This window comes from Tiliqua scincoides, chromosome 3, assembly GCF_035046505.1.
Source record: "Tiliqua scincoides isolate rTilSci1 chromosome 3, rTilSci1.hap2, whole genome shotgun sequence".
Classification (NCBI taxonomy): Eukaryota; Metazoa; Chordata; class Lepidosauria; order Squamata; family Scincidae; genus Tiliqua; species Tiliqua scincoides.
This window is the reverse complement of record NC_089823.1, coordinates 43,998,792-44,019,273: the sequence shown is the minus strand read 5'-3', so window position 1 is coordinate 44,019,273 and position 20,482 is coordinate 43,998,792. Positions and strand designations below refer to the sequence as shown.

The window sequence follows — 20,482 nt, the reverse complement described above, 5'->3', positions numbered from 1 at the left end:
TCACAAAACATGAAAAGAAATGTCAATTTACTTTTAAAAAAAATCTACCATCAAACTCTAAGACATCAAGAAGGTAGCCACTCTAAACCAAGGAGGCTTCAACTTTCCAAGAAGTCACTGGAAGTTTCCAAATACCGTACTGTTATACAAAGTTATACATCCATGCCGAGCTATTCACCAGTGTGCAGCTACAGTCTGCAGTGGGCTGAGATGTTATTGGTAGTTAATTGAGGGAAGAACTATGCAGTGTGGTTAAAAATTCCAAGTTTGAAGTATTAACATAAACACATGTTTATAATATGAATAGGAGGTTGCAGGTCTTGAAGCTGGGAAGAGCAGAAAGAAGGAATGGGAGTATCTTCTAGTTTAGAAATGCTGAGGCACAAAACACAGTCGCTTCTAGAACTTTCATACGTGAAATCCTTTCTCCTGTATGTGCATCATATGTAATCGCAAAGTCTGTAAACTGCTCACTATTCGTCTCTGGTGTCCAATAAGTACAACACCAATTCTTCTAATATCTCTGTAAGACAAGACAAAAAAAAGTTGAGAAAACACTTTAGTAACAGCAAGTGTTGCAAATCATGAATACAACATTCAGGTTTTCCTATGATTTCTGCCTTAGCCTTTGATTCTGGGACATACTTGGGCTGATGCAGAACCACTAAGAAGTCAGGTCATCACCAACCGAGAAACTTGTAAGATGAAATCCATGGAGAATCCAAATGAATACCCAAATTCATGGGTATTCATGGGCCCTGCAAAATGTATATTTGTGAATGATGTTGCAAAAATGGAAATTAGAAAACTTCAGAATGTGTAAAGAGACTTCCAGACTAACCTTGTACTGTAAATAAACAGTCACCTTGTTGCTTGGGTTAAGCCATTTCTGCCCAACATTGCATAGATGCAACAGGGACCAAACGTGTACATCTGTGGGCTGGGTAAAAATGGGTTAAGTAAAAATGGCCCTAAACAATTAAGAGCCAAATCCTATCCAATTTTCCAGTGCCGGTGCAGCTGTGCCAGTGAAGCATGCACTGCATCCTGTGGTGGGGAGGCAATCATAGAGGCCTCCTCAAGGTATGGGAACATTTGTTCCCTTACCTCAGGGCTGCATTGCAGCTGCCACGGTGCTGCAAGGTTGAATTGAATTGGGCCCTAAACCATTACTCATGAAGTGTATGCTGAAGCTGCATGCTCTCTTTCTCTGAGCAGAGAGAGTAGTGAAAGCATTCTACTGTGTTTTTACTGGATATAAAAACAGAGCAGCGGGTTATGACTGCATGCCTCTGTGGTTTCTATGCCACTTCCAACCACCCCAATAAATTTTTTTTTAAATGATGTGGGATATGAAAACTCTTGAGAACCTCTATTCCTATATGGTTTGCCTTATGAAAGCGTTAAAACAGGGGTGCCCAAACCCCAGCCCGGGGGCCACTTGCGGCCCTCGGGGGCTCCCAATCCAGCCCTCAGGGAGATCCCAGTCTCCAATGAGCCTCTGGCCCTCCGGAGACTTGCTGTAGCCCCTGCTGGCCTGACTCAACTGTTCTCAGCATGAGGACGACTGTTCAACCTCTCACCTGAGCTGTGGGACGAGGCCTCCCTCCACTACTTGCTGTTTCACATCTGTGATGCAGCAGCGGCAGGAAGGAATGTCTGGCCTTTTTATTCAAATTTTAAATGTAAATTAATTCTTTTTTCCCCAGCCCCCAACACAGTGTCAGAGAGATGATGTGGCCCTCCTGCCAAGAAGTCTGGACACCCCTGTGTTAAAAGATCCATCTATGGCCCCTTGGTAAGATTAGGAATTTGAATGATTACTCAGGTTTTGATTATTCATTGTGCTAAGTTCACACATCAGCTTTTTCTTGCTGCAGGTGTGACATGAAAAGAGAGTTGTGCTTCTCCTTTATGATGATATGTATAGGTTTGTGTGCATAGAAGATTCATCAGCTATGTCTCCATGTATTCCTTGCCACAGAGGTGATGCGTGATTTCTTGCTGTCTTACTATTCCCATTATAGTGGAAGCATGAAAATGCACAAGTCAAGCACCTGCTCTTTCTGCTTGGTTGTAATATCCCAAACAATGAGGTTGACAGACAACTGTTGCTCAGTTTCTTTGACCAGTCAGGAGAAAAGAACACAACAGACCATGAAGTAGCATTAATGAAAGCATTTCAACAGAAGCAGTGTCCCTTCTCTACCCAAATTCTAATGTTCAAAGAATCATAGAGCTTTTGCACTTGTACTTTTGTAATGTTCAAAGCAGCTTATGCAGCTTGTAGGGACCAAAAGCCATCTAGTCCAAGTCTTCTGCTGCAGAACAGCCAACATAAATTTAAAGCAGCCTTCTAATATCTTTTCCCCCGTTTCAACATACATGAACATTATTAAAAGATGGAGGAAGGACGGGCATGGTGTCTAGTGGTTAGTGACCTGCACTCTGCAACCTGCTTCTCACTTCAACCTTTAAACTAGGGAAAGGTAGTTTGCACTGCCACCTCCCAAAGTTAGCAAGGTCCAGATGGAGAAGGTGTCCCTTGGGAAAACCTCCCAGCAGGATGGAGAACCCCAAAAACCAGGGGTCTCCCTAAAACCAGACAGGAGTGGAACATGGGCAGTCTAGGAGATGACTTTCCTGACAGTAAGCCCCATTTCCTTTCCTGAGATTACTTTCCTGACAGTAAGCCCCATTGAACAAAATAGGACTTACTTCTGAGTAGACCTGGTTAGGATTGTGCCCTAAGAACGCAATCCTAACCAACTTTCCAGCACTGGCATAGCTGTGCCAGTGGGGCATGTGCTGCATCCTGCAGTTGGGGAACAGTCATGGAGGCCTCCTCAAGGTTGGCAATGTTTGTTCCTTTACCTCGGAGTTGCATTGCCCTTATGTCAGTGCTGGAAAATGGGTTAGGATTGCACCCTAACTTTTCTGGGTACTTGCCATATTCTACGTACTCACACTAGCCCAAGAACTTGGTCCTTTAATCAACCCCTGCTCAGGAAGGCAACCCTTAATGGAGTGTCAGATGTTTTCAATGCAGACCAGAGTAAATGTGCTAAGGGGAGAGGTTCATCTGCTTTTTATAGCCTCTTGGCATTAACCCAGTTTTACCTGTGGGGCTGGTTATTTGGGATTGCCTGGGTTACTTAAATTTCCTGCTCCTGAGAAGGGGGTGAGGATTCAAAATCCAATGAGCTGGCTCAAAGCCAAGTTCTTTGTGAGGGAAGAGACAATAAACAGCAGGGCAAGAAAAGCTACTGCTTCTGAATGACTTGGCATGTCTTCAATGATGCTAAGGTACCACAGAAGCCTCTAAGGCAGGGGTGTCCAAACTTTTTAGCAGGAGGGCCACATCATCTCTCTGACACTGTGTCGCGGGCCGAATTAATTTACATTTCCAATTTGAATAAATTTACATAAATGAATATATTAGAGATGGAATTTGTATGAATGAATGAAAGTCTTGCAATAGTTCAAGGCCTATAAAAGTCCTTGCACAAGGCAAGGCTAGCCTTTCCTTCACTGCCACTGCTGCATCACAGATGTGAAACAGCAAGCAGTGGAGGGAACCCTTGTCCAACAGCTCGTGCGAGAGGTCAAACAATCATCTTCACACTGAGAGAAGTTGCGTCAGGCCAGCATGGGCTCTAGCAAGTCTCTGGAGGGCCAGATGCTCATTGGAGACTGGGGGCTCCCTGCGGGCCGGATTGTGAGTCCCTGAGGGCCGCAAGTGGCCCCCGGGCCGGGGTTTGGGCACCCCTGCTCTAAGGGGATGGAAAAGTACAAAACAGATGGCAAAGCAGGCAACAGACAGGTGAAAATGCCTCAGTTATAAACAGTCATAGTGGAAAACTAATAGATTTTTAAAAAACATTCCCCACTGAGAATTCAAGGGAGGAGGCAGGCCAATACATCTTTTCCAACAAGGCACATCTCTGCAGCAATGTAATGGGTTACTTACTCAATACTCATTCTTGAAACAAGATCCATAGTTGTATACCCTGCTGCCATGAAGTTATTTTTGTATTGGCCCATTTTAATTGAGTCCAGCCAATCACTGACTGATACAAAGAAAGGGTATTCAGGAATTTCACCAGGTGAATCTGGCATTCTACAGAAACAAATGGAAGTATAAAATGTAAAAATACAGGGACAAAATATACTCCAGTACATGAACATCATAGTTTTCTGAAGACCACTTGTGACATAAATCAGAAGAGCCAAGCAATGAAGTTCAGATTCTAACCTAAAGGTACAGCCATATTTACAATTGGAATTTGTTTACTAGAATTAGGCCCACATCCTAAACCATTTTCCAGCACTGGCATAGTTGTGCCAGTGGGATGTGTGCTGCATCCTGCAGTTGGGGGGCACTCATGGAGGCCTCCTCAAAGTAAGGGAATGTTTTTTTCCTTACCTAGGAGCTGCATTGCCCTTATGTCAGTGCTGGAAAGTGGGTTAGGATTGCACCCTAACAGCCCAATCCTATGCATGTCTACTCAGAAGTAAGTCCCATTAGAGTCAAAGGGGCTTACTCCCAGGAAAGTGTGGACAGCATTGGGCTGTTAGTCAACTATAATGTCACTATAATTTCCAGTAACTAAAGTTGCTTTCACCTTCAGATGCTGTTTAAAATAAATTCCCATTAGCTTTTTCAATGTACATACAGTTAATTCAGAACTGACCATTCTCAAATTGTAATTCCTCATATAACGATGGTGTGCAACTCCATTAGAAATCAATGAAGTGTAGTACAGTATAAGCATAACTCAGTGTAGGATATAGGCTAAATTACTGTGACTTGTACATAGTCACTACTGTGTGCATTTCACTGACTTGGCACAATCGTAGAATGGCACAATTGCTGGTAGAAAGCAATCATTCTGGATGTCAATCATTCATTATTTGGACTTTCATTTTCCAGTGCTGCTACTTAGTTTCTTTTTTGTGTTGTTTAAGCACCTGAATGTCATATCAAGAATACACTTTGTCTCTAAATTAATTCAATTCAAAACTAAAAGATGACTCTTGCTGCATACGTTTAGGCAAACTCTCTGTTAGCTATAACTACAGGAAGTTTCTGATGGAAATTTTCACAATCATGGCAACATGTTTTTTTAACAGCTATGATCACAGAAATTGCTTCCATGCATCTCAACTGTATCCAAGGTCACACTGCATTCCACTTGATCAATGTTCATATGGAAAACCTCCTTTGCATATGAAATATTGCAAATTAACATGGTGGCATTCTAATGGCATTTATAATTATCACAAAGCAACATGGAGGAAGGCTTACACAAGTACATCCTCCACTAGTGTATGTAGAGAGCTGGGGTTGCGTATCAGTTTGTCTAGGAAGCTGACTATGTCAATGAACTTTGGTCGGTGGTTTCTCTCCTTTTGCCAGCAATGGAGCATTAGTTGGTGAAGAGATGCTGGGCAGCCCATGGGAGCTGGAAGTCTGTAACCTTCTTCTATGGAGAGAATGACCTAAATAGGAAAAAATGAGGGAAGGTGATATTCCTTTTTTTCAGAGTAACTCAAAGGTAGGAATACAGATGCAGTGGCTGATTTAGACTTGGGCTGACATGGAAACCCAGGAACAAATGATCCTGGATAGGGCTTGATGTCATAACTTTCCATAAAGAGACAATATGTAAGCTAACTCAGAGTGATAAGGATAGTAAGGTAACCCAAATGTTAATCATACTCTGTAAGGTTTTAATACTAAAATGATTACTAATACAGCTCAGCAATAAAACAAGAATTGTGCCTTGGTCCTAAATGTTTTACTTGATTTCAGTGTTGGTGTATGGTCTTGCCCTGCTGCCCATTAGTCTAATGTCCTGAGCCTCTAGTGGTGGTCAGCAGTGGTGTTGTCTTCTCCTGGCTGTTTTTACCTTCCATGCTGACACTCCCACATATGCTGCCAATCAGGAATTCAGGCTCATCATGGCAGCCATGGGTCTATCAAATTAAATCTGGTCCCACTCACCAGGGAATCCTTGGGTCTGGTATTTACTGCCAGGCAGGATAATGATCCATGGGTGCGGAGGACTGCAGGTGCTCCCTTTGTAATGGATGGATGATTAACATATAAGGTTTAGATTTAGTGTGGTCTTGGGCCTCTGCAAGGTGGGGGACTAATCATGATGGTCTGCCTTTGGAGAATTATGGATCCTAAAGACTTCCTGATGGTTCTGAGTTTATTCTCCTGACTTCTTGTCTGGTAGGTCCTGTACAAGACCTGGTTGATTCTGGAAGGGGTAAATGATGAGGGTAGTTCACATGAACACTCCTAAATGCTCTTTTCCACTGATTAGAGCCCAAACTTGCTGGTTTACCAATGAGTTACAGGGAACAAAAACAATCAAGGAGAACAGCTAGACTGATGAATGATTTGTGATGAATCTGAGTGTGGGCAAAATTTCCATGATGATTATTTATTTGTGAAGAAAGCTTACTTCTCTGCCAAGATTGCATTGCATTAGTAGAGAGTCATCCAATTGAGCCATTCAATGTGGTAAAGCTCTTGTTTCATCTCAGCCACCATGACAATGGTGAGGAGACATTGGAGGCCTGCTGTGGACAATTTGCCAGACACTTTGCAGATTAAGGGCCCAACTGTGCATTGTTGCCATGAGGCATTTTTGTGCTGGAGATACAGGCACACCTCTGGTGCCAGGCCCAGCAGCAGTCTGCACAGGGCCGTGGTGCTGGAAGACATGTGATGAGGGCTCCCAGTGGTAAGTTTTGCCACCAATCGGCAGCACCAATGGGTCAGGGGGAGGGCAGGGAAGGGGTAGAACTGGCTTAGGAGGGGGGGAGGAACTGGCCCAGGAGGAGGGGGCTCTGCTGCCATATCCCAACCCTCCCCCTACCAGGCTGGGAAACCTGACATGGGTCTCATTGAATATGTGCCCACTAAGTAGCAGGTGCAGGTTTGAGGAGACCCATTGGGGCCTCCTGGGTCTTGCATGGGATAAGGGAATGTTAGTTCCCATACCTCTAAGAAAACCGGTGGTGCTTCCCTGGCCCTATGGGATGCAGCAGTCGCCATTTCAGTGTTGTTGCATCCCTGGGCACTAGGGAAGCTTAGCATTAGACTGCCCATCGCTTATACCCCTTCTAGTTCTAGAGCCGAGTATGCCTGTGGTGTCTGTTTGCCCTATTCTTATAAACCCATTGCAGTTTATTCAATCCAAAGATGTGGACAGGTTTCTAAGTTGAAGTCCTGTAACCAACCATGTGCCCATTCAAACTTTGCCCATCCTGGAGGATTAAAGCAGGCAAGGAGGAACTAGCTGGTCAGGTTGGGTAGATCATGAATGAACAGGGGAATTCTACCACACTGAACAGTCAGAAAGCAGGGGACACCTGTGTTTTGCCTGAATTTTGATTTTTAATATATTTGCTGACCTGTGATGTTTTTGTCTTTTATATCTTGTTTGCACTTGTTTTTGTATTTATAAGATTGTTTTAAACCCTTGTTAAAGTTCTGGCCTAGTCTTAAAATAGTTGTAAGTTCTCCTGGTGGGCCCCATGGGGGTGCGGAAGCATGCATGGAATGCATCTTTTAAATAAATAGTTTCCACTGAAAGTTTAGTATTCTGTCTAATGCTTATTATAAGCAATAAGCTATGAAAGTCTATGCAGGAGCCATAATGAATTGGTATCTCTAATGTCTGACACATGCCATAAATATGCTTTAATCAACACTACACAGATTTGAGTGAATGCAATAATAAAACAGTTATCTACTTGAACAAGTAACATTTCTAACACTGGAGTAATAAAATGGATATTAAAAATAATTTTCATGTCACAGTGAATTCATTGTATCAGGGAAATTCACATTCACATACTTAGGCCAGAATTCCACTGTTGATTCTCTTAGGATGCAATCATATCCATACTTTCCTGGGGCTAAGATCCATTAACTATAATGGGACTTACTTCTGAGTAGACAGGAATAGAATTGGGCTCCTAATATAAGTAATTTCTTCTTCTTCTTTTTTTTTTTTTTTGCTATATTGCTTTTACCAAAACCAGCTGGCACAACTGTTCTTGTATACTGTGTATCAAATTCTGTTAATACATTGAAAAAAATACACTGATAGATTTGCTAAATGAATATGTACAGATAACAGTGGATTTCTAAAACATGAAAACAGGTGACATTCAGAAATGGCCCCTGTTTTAATGTGGAGGAAAGTAGCCATGAACAAGTACATTAGAACTGCTTTTCATATTTGGACCATGAAGACTACACAAGCGAATGTTCTGTTTCCAATGTATTTTACTTTTTTGCAGTCTGCCTTTCTGCTTTCTCACTTAAATGAGCTATCTTTATGTTCTGGGACTGCTTACATAAATTGTACATGATGGGCACAATCCCACACATCATACCCCATAATCATGTCGGTATAGACCCATAGACATCAGCAGGGTTATTTCAGGTTTGGTACACAGGAAGCTTTCTTAATCTGAGTTGGACTATTCTTCCAGCTGGCTCTGTATTATCTTTATTCTCCAGAGTTTCAGGGCCCAATCCTATCCAATTTTTCAGTGCTGGTGCAAGTATGCCAATGCAGCATGCGCTGTATCCTATGGTGTGGAGACAGTCACAGAGGCCTCCTTGATGTGTGGGAACATTTGTTCTCTTACCTTGGGGCTGCATTGTGGGCTGGAAAGTTGGATGGAATTGGACCCTCAAACAGGGATCTTTCCCAACTCTGAATGGAAATGCTGAGTATTGAAACTGGGACCTTCTCCATGCAAAAATGTCTTCCCTCAAAAAAGACATAGTAGAAATGGAAAAGGTGCAAAAGAGAGCGACTAAGATGATTGCGGGGCTGGGGCACCTACCTTATGAGGAAAGGCTATGGCGTTTGGGCCTCTTCAGCCTAGAAAAGAGGCGCCTGAGGGGGGACATGATTGAGACATACAAAATTATGCAGGGGATGGACAGAGTGGATAGGGAGATGCTCTTTACACTCTCACATAACACCAGAACCAGGGGACATCCACTAAAATTGAGTGTTGGGAGAGTTAGAACAGACAAAAGAAAATATTTCTTTACTCAGCGTGTGGCTGGTCTGTGGAACTCCTTGCCACAGGATGTGGTGATGGCGACTGGCCTGGACGCCTTTAAAAGGAGATTGGACAAGTTTCTGGAGGAAAAATCCATTACGGGGTACAAGCCATGATGTGTGTGCGCAACCTCCTGATTTTGGAGGTGGGCTATGTCAGAATGCCAGATGCAAGGGAGGGCACCAGGATGAGGTCTCTTGTTATCTGGTGTGCTCCTGGGGCATTTGGTGGGCTGCTGTGAGATACAGCAAGCTGGACTAGATGGGCCTATGGCCTGATCCAGCGGGGCTGTTCTTATGTTCTTATTATGTTCAAAGCAGATGCTCTACCAATGAGCTGCAGCCCTTGCTCAGTATGTGTTCAGTGTAATGAGGCTATAATCAATATAGTAAGGCAACAGTGGTATTTTAGAGAAAGTTTGCTTTATAACTAAGATTTTTGCTTGAAAATACTTACATCCTGGTTAGACATCTCCCAATATGGTCTTTCTCCATATGACATCACTTCCCACATGACAATTCCATAACTCCATGTATCACTGGCAGAAGAGAACTTTCTGTAGGCGATAGCTTCAGGAGCTGTCCATCTAATGGGAATTTTACCACCCTATAAAAACGGTAAAAAAAGATCCTCAATACATAGATTTTAGGTCTAGCGTTTGACTGGTCATAGAGTAAGAACGGAATGTAAAAATAAGCAGAATATCCATTGACAGAAACAAAAGTTTTCCCCTGTAATCTCATCTACTAATATGCCACTGCTCGAATGCTATCATAATTAAGAATCAAAAGCATTTTAGTTATTTGAAATGTTATGATCTTTAACATTCATATAATTAATCAGATCGCATCTTGTGACATCTTTAATAACTTTGGAGTCGTATCTGAAAACCCATCAGACATCACAGGAATAATACTTATTGAGGAACCAGAGCACACAAAGCAGACTGCATGGGATGGAAAGTATTACCTTTAACATTTGCCATGATTAAACTTTCATTTTTAATATTTTCCTAAATCCCTTCATAGGTTATAAACAAGCTGCATTTCTGCAAACACTGGAGACAAAACCTCATTAAAATTTATGCATACAGTATAGGTTTGTCCAGAACACATTGACACTTTTTGCAACTTAAAAATTAGTATTTAAAAAAAATGATAACCTCATTACAGTCCATGATTATCTGGTAACTTTCCAGATGGTTAGTCATATTAGTGCCAAACAACACACTGTGTGTCACAGGGTGTGACAGGCTAATCTTACTGAAGGAGGAACTGTGATTTACAAAGGATTTGCATTGTAGTAGCACGTGCTATAAAAATATTGCGCTTTTGATAGCTTTAAGCTGAAAGTTTGTAGAGTGGTGCAAAACTGTGAGTAGGCACTGGTCTAGGAACATTCCTTCAAGAACATGCAGGAGCCAGAATGAGAATGAATGAATGAAACACATAATTTATTACCTTCCTAAAAAGGGGACAGATGGCTTATATGGTTACTGTTTCAACTTAATACCACATTACAGTATTGCAGCTTCATGCTGGTCATAGACAATTTAAGTGTAAATGATTACAGTTTGACCACTGAGGGGAGCAAGAGAGCTCTTGATTCAGAGATTATATTTCAGAGTGTTTCCTTTGCTAGTTCTACAGTACCTTCTATTTCACTGAAGCTACTGTTTATGGTTAGGCTTTATTACCACCCTGGGGATATACATCAGGCAGGTCCTCCATATGCGCTTCACAGTATAGAACACCCATATAGACTATTCTACAGTATATTGTTTTCTTTTGCAAGAAAATCATTCCTACTCTTGTCTGCCCTTTTACACAATGATAGATAGGGTTGGGGCATAAGATTCTGGATAATCTAACTCCCCGTGTGGTGTAGCAGCAGCGCCAGCATGGCTCCCACTGCATCCTGCAGAGGAGTTTTGGCTGCTGGAGGTCTCCTTGGGGTAAGCCCCAGCAACTGCTAGATAAAAGTGTGGCAGCTCAATTGCTGGTGCAAGTCTGTGTTGACCTGGGAAACTGGATCAGGCCTGGGAAGGGGGTTGGGATTCAGTGTGCTCTGCTGCCACTGATACTGCCCTCTGGCCTGATACGCCCTCTTTCCCAGTCCATCAGTCCTGTTCCACCCCACCCCACCACCCCACACTGTTCCGTCCGCAGCATGGGCTTACCTGTTCTGGCTGGTATCCGTTGATCTGCCAGTGCACATGGAAAGGTTCTGGTCTTTCCGCTGGTCCTCTGATAGCATGCGCTGCTGGAGTGTGCTTTACAGTTTTTTTTGCAGCAGCCTGCACTGGCAGAACTTGCGTTCTGCCAGCAGGGCAGCCCATTAAGTTTGGACTGACAATCTCTGAACTCCCACTCCAGCTAAACAACAACTTCCAACTCTGATGGGAGACACTGATAGTTGTGATCCTCCCTGACTGCAGCAGAGCTGAACTCTCACTCTCACTCCAACTCAATGTCAACTCTAACCCCTTAAAACATCCTTTTACTACCTTTGTGCTCTTTTCCCCTCAACCAACCATGTTACTCTGAATGCATATTTCTTGGCTATACTCAAGCCTTGTATATTCCATCTCTGGATGGAAATTGATAGGCTTAATATTTTTGGATAGGTGGAACATTGCCCTGTCTGTCACATGGGACTTTAACCCTACCTTCTGGCATGGTCCTACTGATAAATCCCCCCAACTACTATTTGACAAAAAAAGAAAAGGCTTCCTTTCATGCCCAGAGCACCTTTTTTCCCTTGGTTGCTTGGGGAGAGGTTATTCCAGTTCAGAACTGTGGCAGGAAGAGGGTTAAAGCCTCCCCAACCCCATCATGGTTCTGATTTGTGTGAGTAGGTATCACAGGATTCCTTGATGAATTTGGTCACTGTATGGTCAATGATTTATTTTTTTGCAATTGACAATCTTAAACCTTTTTTTGTGTTATTCTTAGGTTCATAGGATTTTATGTTTGCTCCATAATCCCTTCCCACTCTGTCAACTTTGGTAAAACAAAGGAGCAGTTGGTTCATGTGTTGAGTTTTCTTTGCTGGAGCCATTCATGGCTGATGGCTGCAACCCAATTGCAGTTACAGATACAATCAGTTCTCATTAACTGCTAGGGTTAGGTTCCTGGAAAACCTAGTGGATACCGAATTAGCAGATACTGAATCATTGAGCCTATGGGGAAAATGGGGTTAGATTCCAGGGGACCATATTCACCACACACTCTATGAACTTTATGAATGTTGAAGGTTGCTGGCCCAACAATGATGCCTCAGAGTTCAGCGGTGAGGAGGAGGTTACTTCACTCATTCTCTTTCTTCACCTGTTTCTTGGCTTCTTCCCTGGGCTTGTCCCAGCCTCAGACCAGCCCTCCCAGAGACCTCTCATCATCAGCCTCTCATCACCACTAGGGTCGTGAAGGCTCAGCTAAGGTCCCCAAGATGGTGCCTAAGATGGCGGAGCAAGGCTGGAAGTGTTTCTGACGATTCTCCATGGGTCAGTATCAATGCCCATTTGATGTGGAAAATTCACCCAATCCAGACTACCTGCTGCTTGTACTTGTACAATATTTACAGATGACAAGAACAGATAATGAGAAATAGGTGGCAATTCTGCCATTCGCATATAGCAAATTTGCGTTTAGGGAGAACTGACTGTACTTGGGCCCCTGGACTGTGAGGCAAAGCAGGTGTTACCGAGAACATACTGCAATCAATGGGCGCAGTAACTTAGAGTACAATCCTATATATACTTATCAGGAGTAAGTCCCATTGAAATAATCAGAACTTCTGAATAGATATGAATAGGATTGCTCTGTTAGGCACGCTAAAGTTTAATGTAGGCTGAATCTTAGGATATTTTAGCCACATTTTATTACTATTCTCTTATTTCCCAGTGTGCTTTTTGTAAATCCTGATTTCCTCTCAGCTCTGAATATCCAAGAGATGACTTGTGCTTTTCTGTATACAAAAAGGGAATCTTGTGGCACATCGAAGATTAACAATTTTATTGGGGCATAAGCTTTTGCGAACTACAGCCCAATTCATCAAAGGCATGAAGTGTTATCCTCAGTTGGCAGATATATAGATACATGGGTTTACGAGAAAAAACTGTAAGCAGCAGGGCCAAAAAGCCATGAAATGCAAGAGATACAGTGTGTGACATTTCTATGCAAAGCTCAAATGTTTGTGTTTATGGAGTCCTCTCCAGAAATGAAAGAGAAAAAAAAAACATGAGTCATGATCCCTTAAATTATTCAGGGACTCTATTTTCTTTGGTTTGAGATCAGTTCAGTCTTTATTATCCCCATCGATGATGGAAAAAAACAAACAAATGGGTCACAGATGTGAAGTAAGGGCTAAGGAGCATTGTTAGGATAACAAATCCTTTATAGAGTGGAATAGTGAGCTATGAAGTTCAAAAGATTGCACATTGTCACCAACAAAATAATATCCAAGTTATGAGAGCAGTGTATTTACAACTATGTTTTAAGTATTTCCACTTACATCCTGCCTTTCATCACAATTGGACCTAGGCAGCTAATTTCACAACATAAAAAAAAATCATACATTAAAAAAAACACACCACACAGAACGGAGACAAATCATATTCTAACTGCAGCAGGCACCAACCATTAACCTTCAGAGCCCAAATGCCTGACTAAACAGATCAGTACCTGCTTAAAGACAGGGAAATAGGAGGCCCAAGATGCTCCCCACCTTGGGGGGGGGGCACCACTGACAGAAATTCCCATATTTTACATGGATTTGCAGCACTTTAATAAATACGTTGCTTTTTAGATTAGCCTTCTGAGGGCCCAATTCCATCCAATTTTCCAGGGCTGGTGCAGCGGTGCTAATGGGGCATGCGCTGCATCCTTTGGTGGGGTGGCAGTCACAGAGGCTTCCTCAAGGTAAGGAAACATTTGTTCCCTTACTTTCAGGCTGCACTGCAGCTGCACCAGTACTGGAAAGTTGGATAGGATCGGGTCCTCAGTTAATAGTTTTTTTATACTGGACATTTGGGGTTTTTTTATTTCCATGCTGATGAGATTTTATGGGTTTGTCTTTTCTTTAGAGGTGACTGTTGCTGGTTTTGTGTTTTATTGTGATTTTAAGGTTTTTTTTAATTCCATAATTTGAAATAGCCGGTTGCAGCTTGGTGTAATGCCAGGATACAAGGCAGGAGGGGGGTTAGGATCTGGTCTAAGTGCCAGACCTGGTTAGAATCTGGTCCCACCCCCCTCTAGGGCCTAGTCCACCCACCAGCCCTCCCTCCCCTGTCCCCCAAATGCCCTTGCAAGTCATTATATGCACAGGAATGGGAAATTTCATTACTTAATTACTTTTATAAAGTATATTTTTATGCAAATTTTTTACGTTCCTATAGAGTAATGTGAAAGGCTGAGACTAAATGTGTGTTCATGAATAATAGAAGGACACATTTGCTTCAGAACTGCTAAAATAATATTTCCAGTGCTTGATGAAAGTAATAAAAAACTCTAGCCCTGCTGGGCATTTCGTTCTGATAATATTGATATAATTATAATGAAAAATATTTATTAGACTTAGTATTGTAGACCAAAGATCTTCATGACCAAATTAAAATAAATGTCCATTGTTACCAATGTGTAGTTCCTATGGTAGATTGATCAAAACTGTCACTGTCCATGTCCAATCAGATGTTACACAATCAAGCATTTTTGCTTGTTGGAAATTGTGCTGCATTTTTACCTCATTTTTACAATTTATAATGAGCTTAGGGAAATGCTAATTCTGCTTTCCTGTTATAACATGGCAGTAATGGTACTATTCAAATGCTTATGCTGTAGCTTGTTTTCATCTGCTGCTTCCTGAATTATTCTTGATTGCAGCTTAGAGACAAGATGCCACCCCTTATTTAACAAGTCCCGGATCATTCACTCAATGAAACCTATTGTTTCAGCAGGACCATCTATTGAAACGAAACATTTAAGGCTGAAACCCACAGGGTAGAAACAGAACACGTTGTCCTAAAGATAAGTGATGGAAATAAACCAAAGGTAACAAAAAAATTTTCTGGTTCCAACAGTCCAGCTCCTGAAAATCCAAAGCTACAGCCATGATAAAGTGTCAGTTTATGTCCCAGTGCAGACCTCTTTTAGGATGGAGGGAAACAAGGATGTAGCAGTACACAAATGAAACTGATACGTCTATCATTTGCTATCATCATTATGCTTATCTATCATTTGAGTTAATTGGAAGAGAAATTGGGTCATCTGCACAGCAGCACTGTGAAATGCATGTATTCATAGTGTGGTTAGAGGTCACAATGTCCTCCATGAAACCAAGCTTCTCTAGTTCAAAATTTGCCTCCACCATGCAGAACTGGCCTTTCCAAGAAGAGACCTGAAATGGTCACACCGAGTGGCAAAGTTGGAGGGGCAGCGAACAGACAAGCCCTTTACCTGTCTGTCTGCTGCCCCTTCCAGCCTGGGCACTCCGATCCTCTTCCTACTTGCTCTCAGCAAGTTGGAAGAGAATTTTGATGGCAGCAGCCCCATTCTCCCTTCAGTGCTGCTGGAGGCAAAAGGGGGCAACAATCCTAGTTGTTTAGGACCAGAGTCTTAGGGTGCAATCCAAACCAACTTTCCAGCACTGGCATAGCTGTGCCAGTGGGGCATATGCTGCATCCTGCAGTTGGGGGATAGTCATGGAGGCCTCCTCAAGGTAAGGCAATATTTGTTCCCTTACCTCGGAGTTGCATTGCCCTTATGTCAGTGCTGGAAAGTGGGTTAGGATTGCAGCCTTATTAAGTACAGCAACAAGGGGGAAAAAGGTATTAAAATCATTTTGTAGATGATTTAACAGAGTCAAACAACAGTGCCAAACTACAGATCTTTTGCAAATTAAATTTCAGAAGCTTGTTTTTCTTTAACAGTCATAGGTTGCATTATATGACAGTAGTTTAAAAAATGACACCTCTGAAGTGTCACTCTTCTGTCAAGATGAATCACTCTAAGTAGCATTTCTTTCAAAGTGCCTACAACCTATTTCAGTGAAGTTTAGAGCGCAGTAAACAATTTAATAGAAATAATCCCCAAGAGATCTTAGGACTTGAGGTTACTCACCTTGTGGATTTTATTCCATAAACTTCAATGTTAGCATGAATAAGAAATGGATTAATGATATGGTGTGAATGGCATGTTTAGCTGTTCGATTTTATAGCCACACAGTATTTGATATATACAGGATAATCCTGACAATGACATGAAGCAAAGGAATCAGTCAGACATTTCAGTTAGAACTGAGAGAAATCTGAGAGGTCATCTAGTCCAACCACCTGCTCAGTACAGTCAACTGCTACAACATCCATAAATATGGCCAACCAGCCTCTGTTTGAAAACCTACAGTGAGGGAGAGCCTGTTTTAATGCTGGATCACTCTTACAATTAAACTCTTCCTCATGTCTAGCCTAAATCTACTTCTTTGTAGTTTCAACACATTGATTCTAGTTCTGCCCACAGGTCTACAGAAAGCAAATCTTCCCCTTATTCTGCATGACAGCCCTTCATATACTTGAAGATGGCTAACACATCTCCCTTTAGTCTTCTCTTCTCTGGGCTTAAATATATTGAGCTTCCTTAATTGTTTTTCATAGGACTTGGTTTCTCCTCTCATCGTCTTAGAGCTCAATCCTAAAGGCTCTAGTGCCAGCAGCAGGCTCGTAGCACCAGCGTTGGGTGTTGCAAATGTGCTACAAAGCACATTTACAGCACCTGGAGAGGAGGGTGTGCCAGCGAAGGGCCATTGCCAGTTGGTGTGATGTCTCAGTGCCAGGAGGAGGATGATGACGAGCTGCCAGCTGTAAGTAGCACCTCTGGGCACAGCCTTGGGCTACTCATGTGTGCACCAGCTATTTTGCTGGCCTGGACAAGAGAAGCCCCATGTCAGGCTTTACTCGGGGAAAGGAGACAAAAGTCCCCTTTCCCAAGGACACCGCCGGCGGCCTCCCTGGCCCCACTGGATGCAGCTATAGCCATTTTGGCGCTGCTATACCCAGCAGTGCCAGGGACCTTAAGAACCTAAGAACAATAGCAAATGCCAATGACACAGCACATGACAAAGCAAATGACAAATGCCTTTTAATAGCATTTGTTTGGAATTATTGTTCAACCAGCTTTGAATCCCCAGTAGTATCCTCTAGCCCACATTTTTTCCATTTTATTCCCAAAATATCATGGGAGTCTGACAAATGCATTACTGAAATCCAGGTACACTATGTCAATGAGTTCCCATTGTCTACCAGATTAGTCACTCAAACAAGGAGATGAGATTAGCCTGGCATGAGTTATTCTTGACAAACCCATGGTGGTGCCTAGAAATCATCCCATTATTTTCTAAGTAGAACCCCTACTAACTGGGTAAAGAGGCACCTTTTAAGGTGGTGCCCTCTTATATTTAGCAGGGGGAGAGCAACTGTCCCTTTTTGCTCCAGCATAGTGTCTTTACCAGAGGCTGTTGCTGGTAGTTCTTCTGTATTTTGTTCTTTTTAAGATTGTGAGCATTTTGGGGACAGGGATCCATTGATTGATTTTGGGCACAATCCTAACCAACTTTCCAGCACTGACCTAGCTGCAATGTAGCTCCAAAGTAAGGTAACAAACATGCCCTTACCTTGCGGAGGCCCCCTTGACTGCCCTCCACTGCAGGATGCAGCGCATGCCACATTGGCAGCTATGTCAGTGCCGGAAAGTTGGTTAGGATTGTGGCCTTTACTGTGTAAACCACTTTGTGAACTTCTCTGGTTGAAAAGTAGTATATAAGTATTCTTAATAATAATGCTTAATAATATTAAGTGCTCACAGACATTATTCTTACTCCCTTATTCTTACTTACTACTGCTATATTGAGCTATATTTTTAGCTGTTGCAGAGATCCAAGAAGGTCTTATTTACATAATCTGAGGAACCAGTTAACCCATTTTTGCCTGGCCCACAGGTGTACACATTTGGTCCCTGTTGCTTATATGCAATGTTCTTAATACAATGCCCTTTGCCACAGATCTGCACAGGCCTCTCAACTGAACTTCTTTTCTGAGCCTTGAGATGCCATAAAATATAAGCATATTCTAGATCGAAGATCAAGGCACCCTTCACGCTATAAATCAGCCAAGTCTTCTTCTAGTTTTCTATAGATGTGTAATTCTTTGAGTAATATGCCATCAGATCATTGTTCTCTGACTATGTATCAAATTAAATCATCATCTGGGATGATGATAACATGATGACAATGACATATTAGTGTAATATGTCATCAGCATATCTTCCTCAGGAGTTGTTTTACTGTATTCTATAATATATTAGATGCTACTTTAATGATGTATTGTGCTAAGTTCTCAGCAGAAAAAAAGTTTAAGTCATATTTAGCATTAGATCATTTCTTCCAGAAATACACAGGCTTTAAGGGTGTTTTCATATTGCTGCAGCTATTGTTCTCTACTTGGAAAAAAATCACATTAATTTAAGAGTATTGGAGGCTGATGGGGATCTTACAGTTGTGGCAAGTAGCCGCAATAAGAAGAGGGGACTGGACAAATTTCTGGAGGAGAAGTTCATTATGGGTTACAAGTCATAGTAGGTATGTGCAAGCTCTTGGTTTTAGAGGCACGCTGCCTCTGATTGCCAGATGCAGGGGAGGGCCCCGGGACACAGATTGTGTCTGTTGTCTTGTGTGCTCCCTGGGACATTTGGTGGGCCACTGTGTGATACAGGAAGTTGGACTAGATGGGCCTTTGGCCTGATCCAGCGGGGCTCTTCTTATGTTATGTTATATGCTCATGGGAGGGGGGAGGTATTTCTATCTGTGGTTGATGTGGTAGTTGTTGACCCACCAAAGCAAATTCACAACCTTGAGATGCTTCTGGTCCTGCTTTGTACCTGGAATAACAGGTTGTTGATGTGGCAAGCACAGAGTGCTGTTTATCAGTTCTGACTATACAGAGGTGGTGATCTTTATTACAACTGCTTTCATCCAGATCTTTTGTAAACTCTCAAATTGATTACTGTAAAATGCTTTAAGGGGGCTACTCTTCCATGATGCTTCAGAAGCTTTTATTGGTGCAGGATGCTTCTGTCTGCTTCCTTTGAGCTGGTTGCAGTGGTTATCGTCTCAGTGTTTAGGCCCAGTTCAAAATAATGTGTAAAGTCCTTCAAAGCCTGAGATCCACATACATTTGGGACTTGCCTCTTCCTGAACGGGCACTGCCAATGTGCCCCCTGGCAGTTAAGGTATTCTTTGAGTGCCCTGCTTAATATATTATTTTTGCAGGAGTCAAGGACAGTTCTACAAGCTAAGCATTATAAGTCACTGCTGCAGGGTTGTAGACTAGCCCCCAAAGAAACAGGTGGCCAGAATACAACTTTGCTGAATTAGATTTCAATAAATGAGTAACCAGTCAAAGGTAAGCACAGTTAAGTCACACTGGTTTCAACAGAAGAGGTAAACACATGCAAAGTCCTCTCCTATTGAAATCAATGTGGCTTAAAAGTGGCAGAATTCTGCCCAGAGTTTTTAAAATTGATTTTGAAGTAGCTTGTCATTACAGTAAACGCACACTGTAAACGCACAGTAAACGCACACTGAAACGCACATAATTATGCCACTTCTAGCATTTCCCAAAAACATTCATACAACATGCAGAAAGGAGGTGGAGATTAAAGTACTCTTGCCAAATATCCAGAAAACACACATTTTCCTCCTTCTAGATATTTCCCCTTTTGATCCAAACCAGGTCAAAAATGGTTATTTTCCTTATTTTTGCAGGTTAATTGAACACTGGGTTAAATTAGAATAAGTGCTTCATTTGAGGTACAGGTTTCACTAATGGGTTTTAGTAAGGAATACTGCTCCTAGCATTGAGGCCTCATGTAAATAAAATGTGTCCATCTGGCTAAATTACATTCAAATTAGTATGACTGTTGTCCTGGGGTTGAGGCAATTGTCAGTGATAGGATTATATGGACATTCTGCCTAATAGGCCAAGTGCTGTTTCTGTGGGGAGCCCCTTCTGTGTGCTATAAAAGAAGCATATGTTCTCTATTTCTCCTCACTTCAGTGATCTCTGTTAATGTGTTGACTATAATGAAAAGGGGCTGAATTTTAAAGAATTTGGGGATGCCAACAAGTCATCTTGTGTTTTGCTAGATGAATAGGACACCTGCTTCTACAGTGCCTGAGTATTTGTGTACAAAATCCTGTAGACAATGGAAAGAAGATGAAACAAAGAAGTTACGGATGTTCATTACAGACCAAGAATTCTCATCTATTCGCACACAGAAAGAACTTCCGATTTGGCTGTCAAGTTGGAAAACATGGTGATTTGTAGGCAGCA

At 42.2% G+C, this 20,482-nt stretch overlaps 1 protein-coding gene across 2 annotated transcripts in view; it reads right to left on the bottom strand.

Moving 5' to 3' along the window:
* Positions 1-408: 408 nt before the first annotated feature.
* EPHA6 (EPH receptor A6) overlaps positions 409-20,482 on the bottom strand; it is a 499,677-nt gene continuing 479,603 nt past the window's right edge. For both annotated transcript variants that reach the window (XM_066619606.1, XM_066619607.1), the window contains 4 exons: positions 9,562-9,711; positions 5,309-5,502; positions 3,971-4,120; positions 409-523 (listed from right to left, as the gene is read on the bottom strand). In XM_066619606.1, the coding sequence (XP_066475703.1) occupies positions 409-523; positions 3,971-4,120; positions 5,309-5,502; positions 9,562-9,711 (609 nt within the window). The remainder of the gene's footprint in view (positions 524-3,970; positions 4,121-5,308; positions 5,503-9,561; positions 9,712-20,482) is intronic.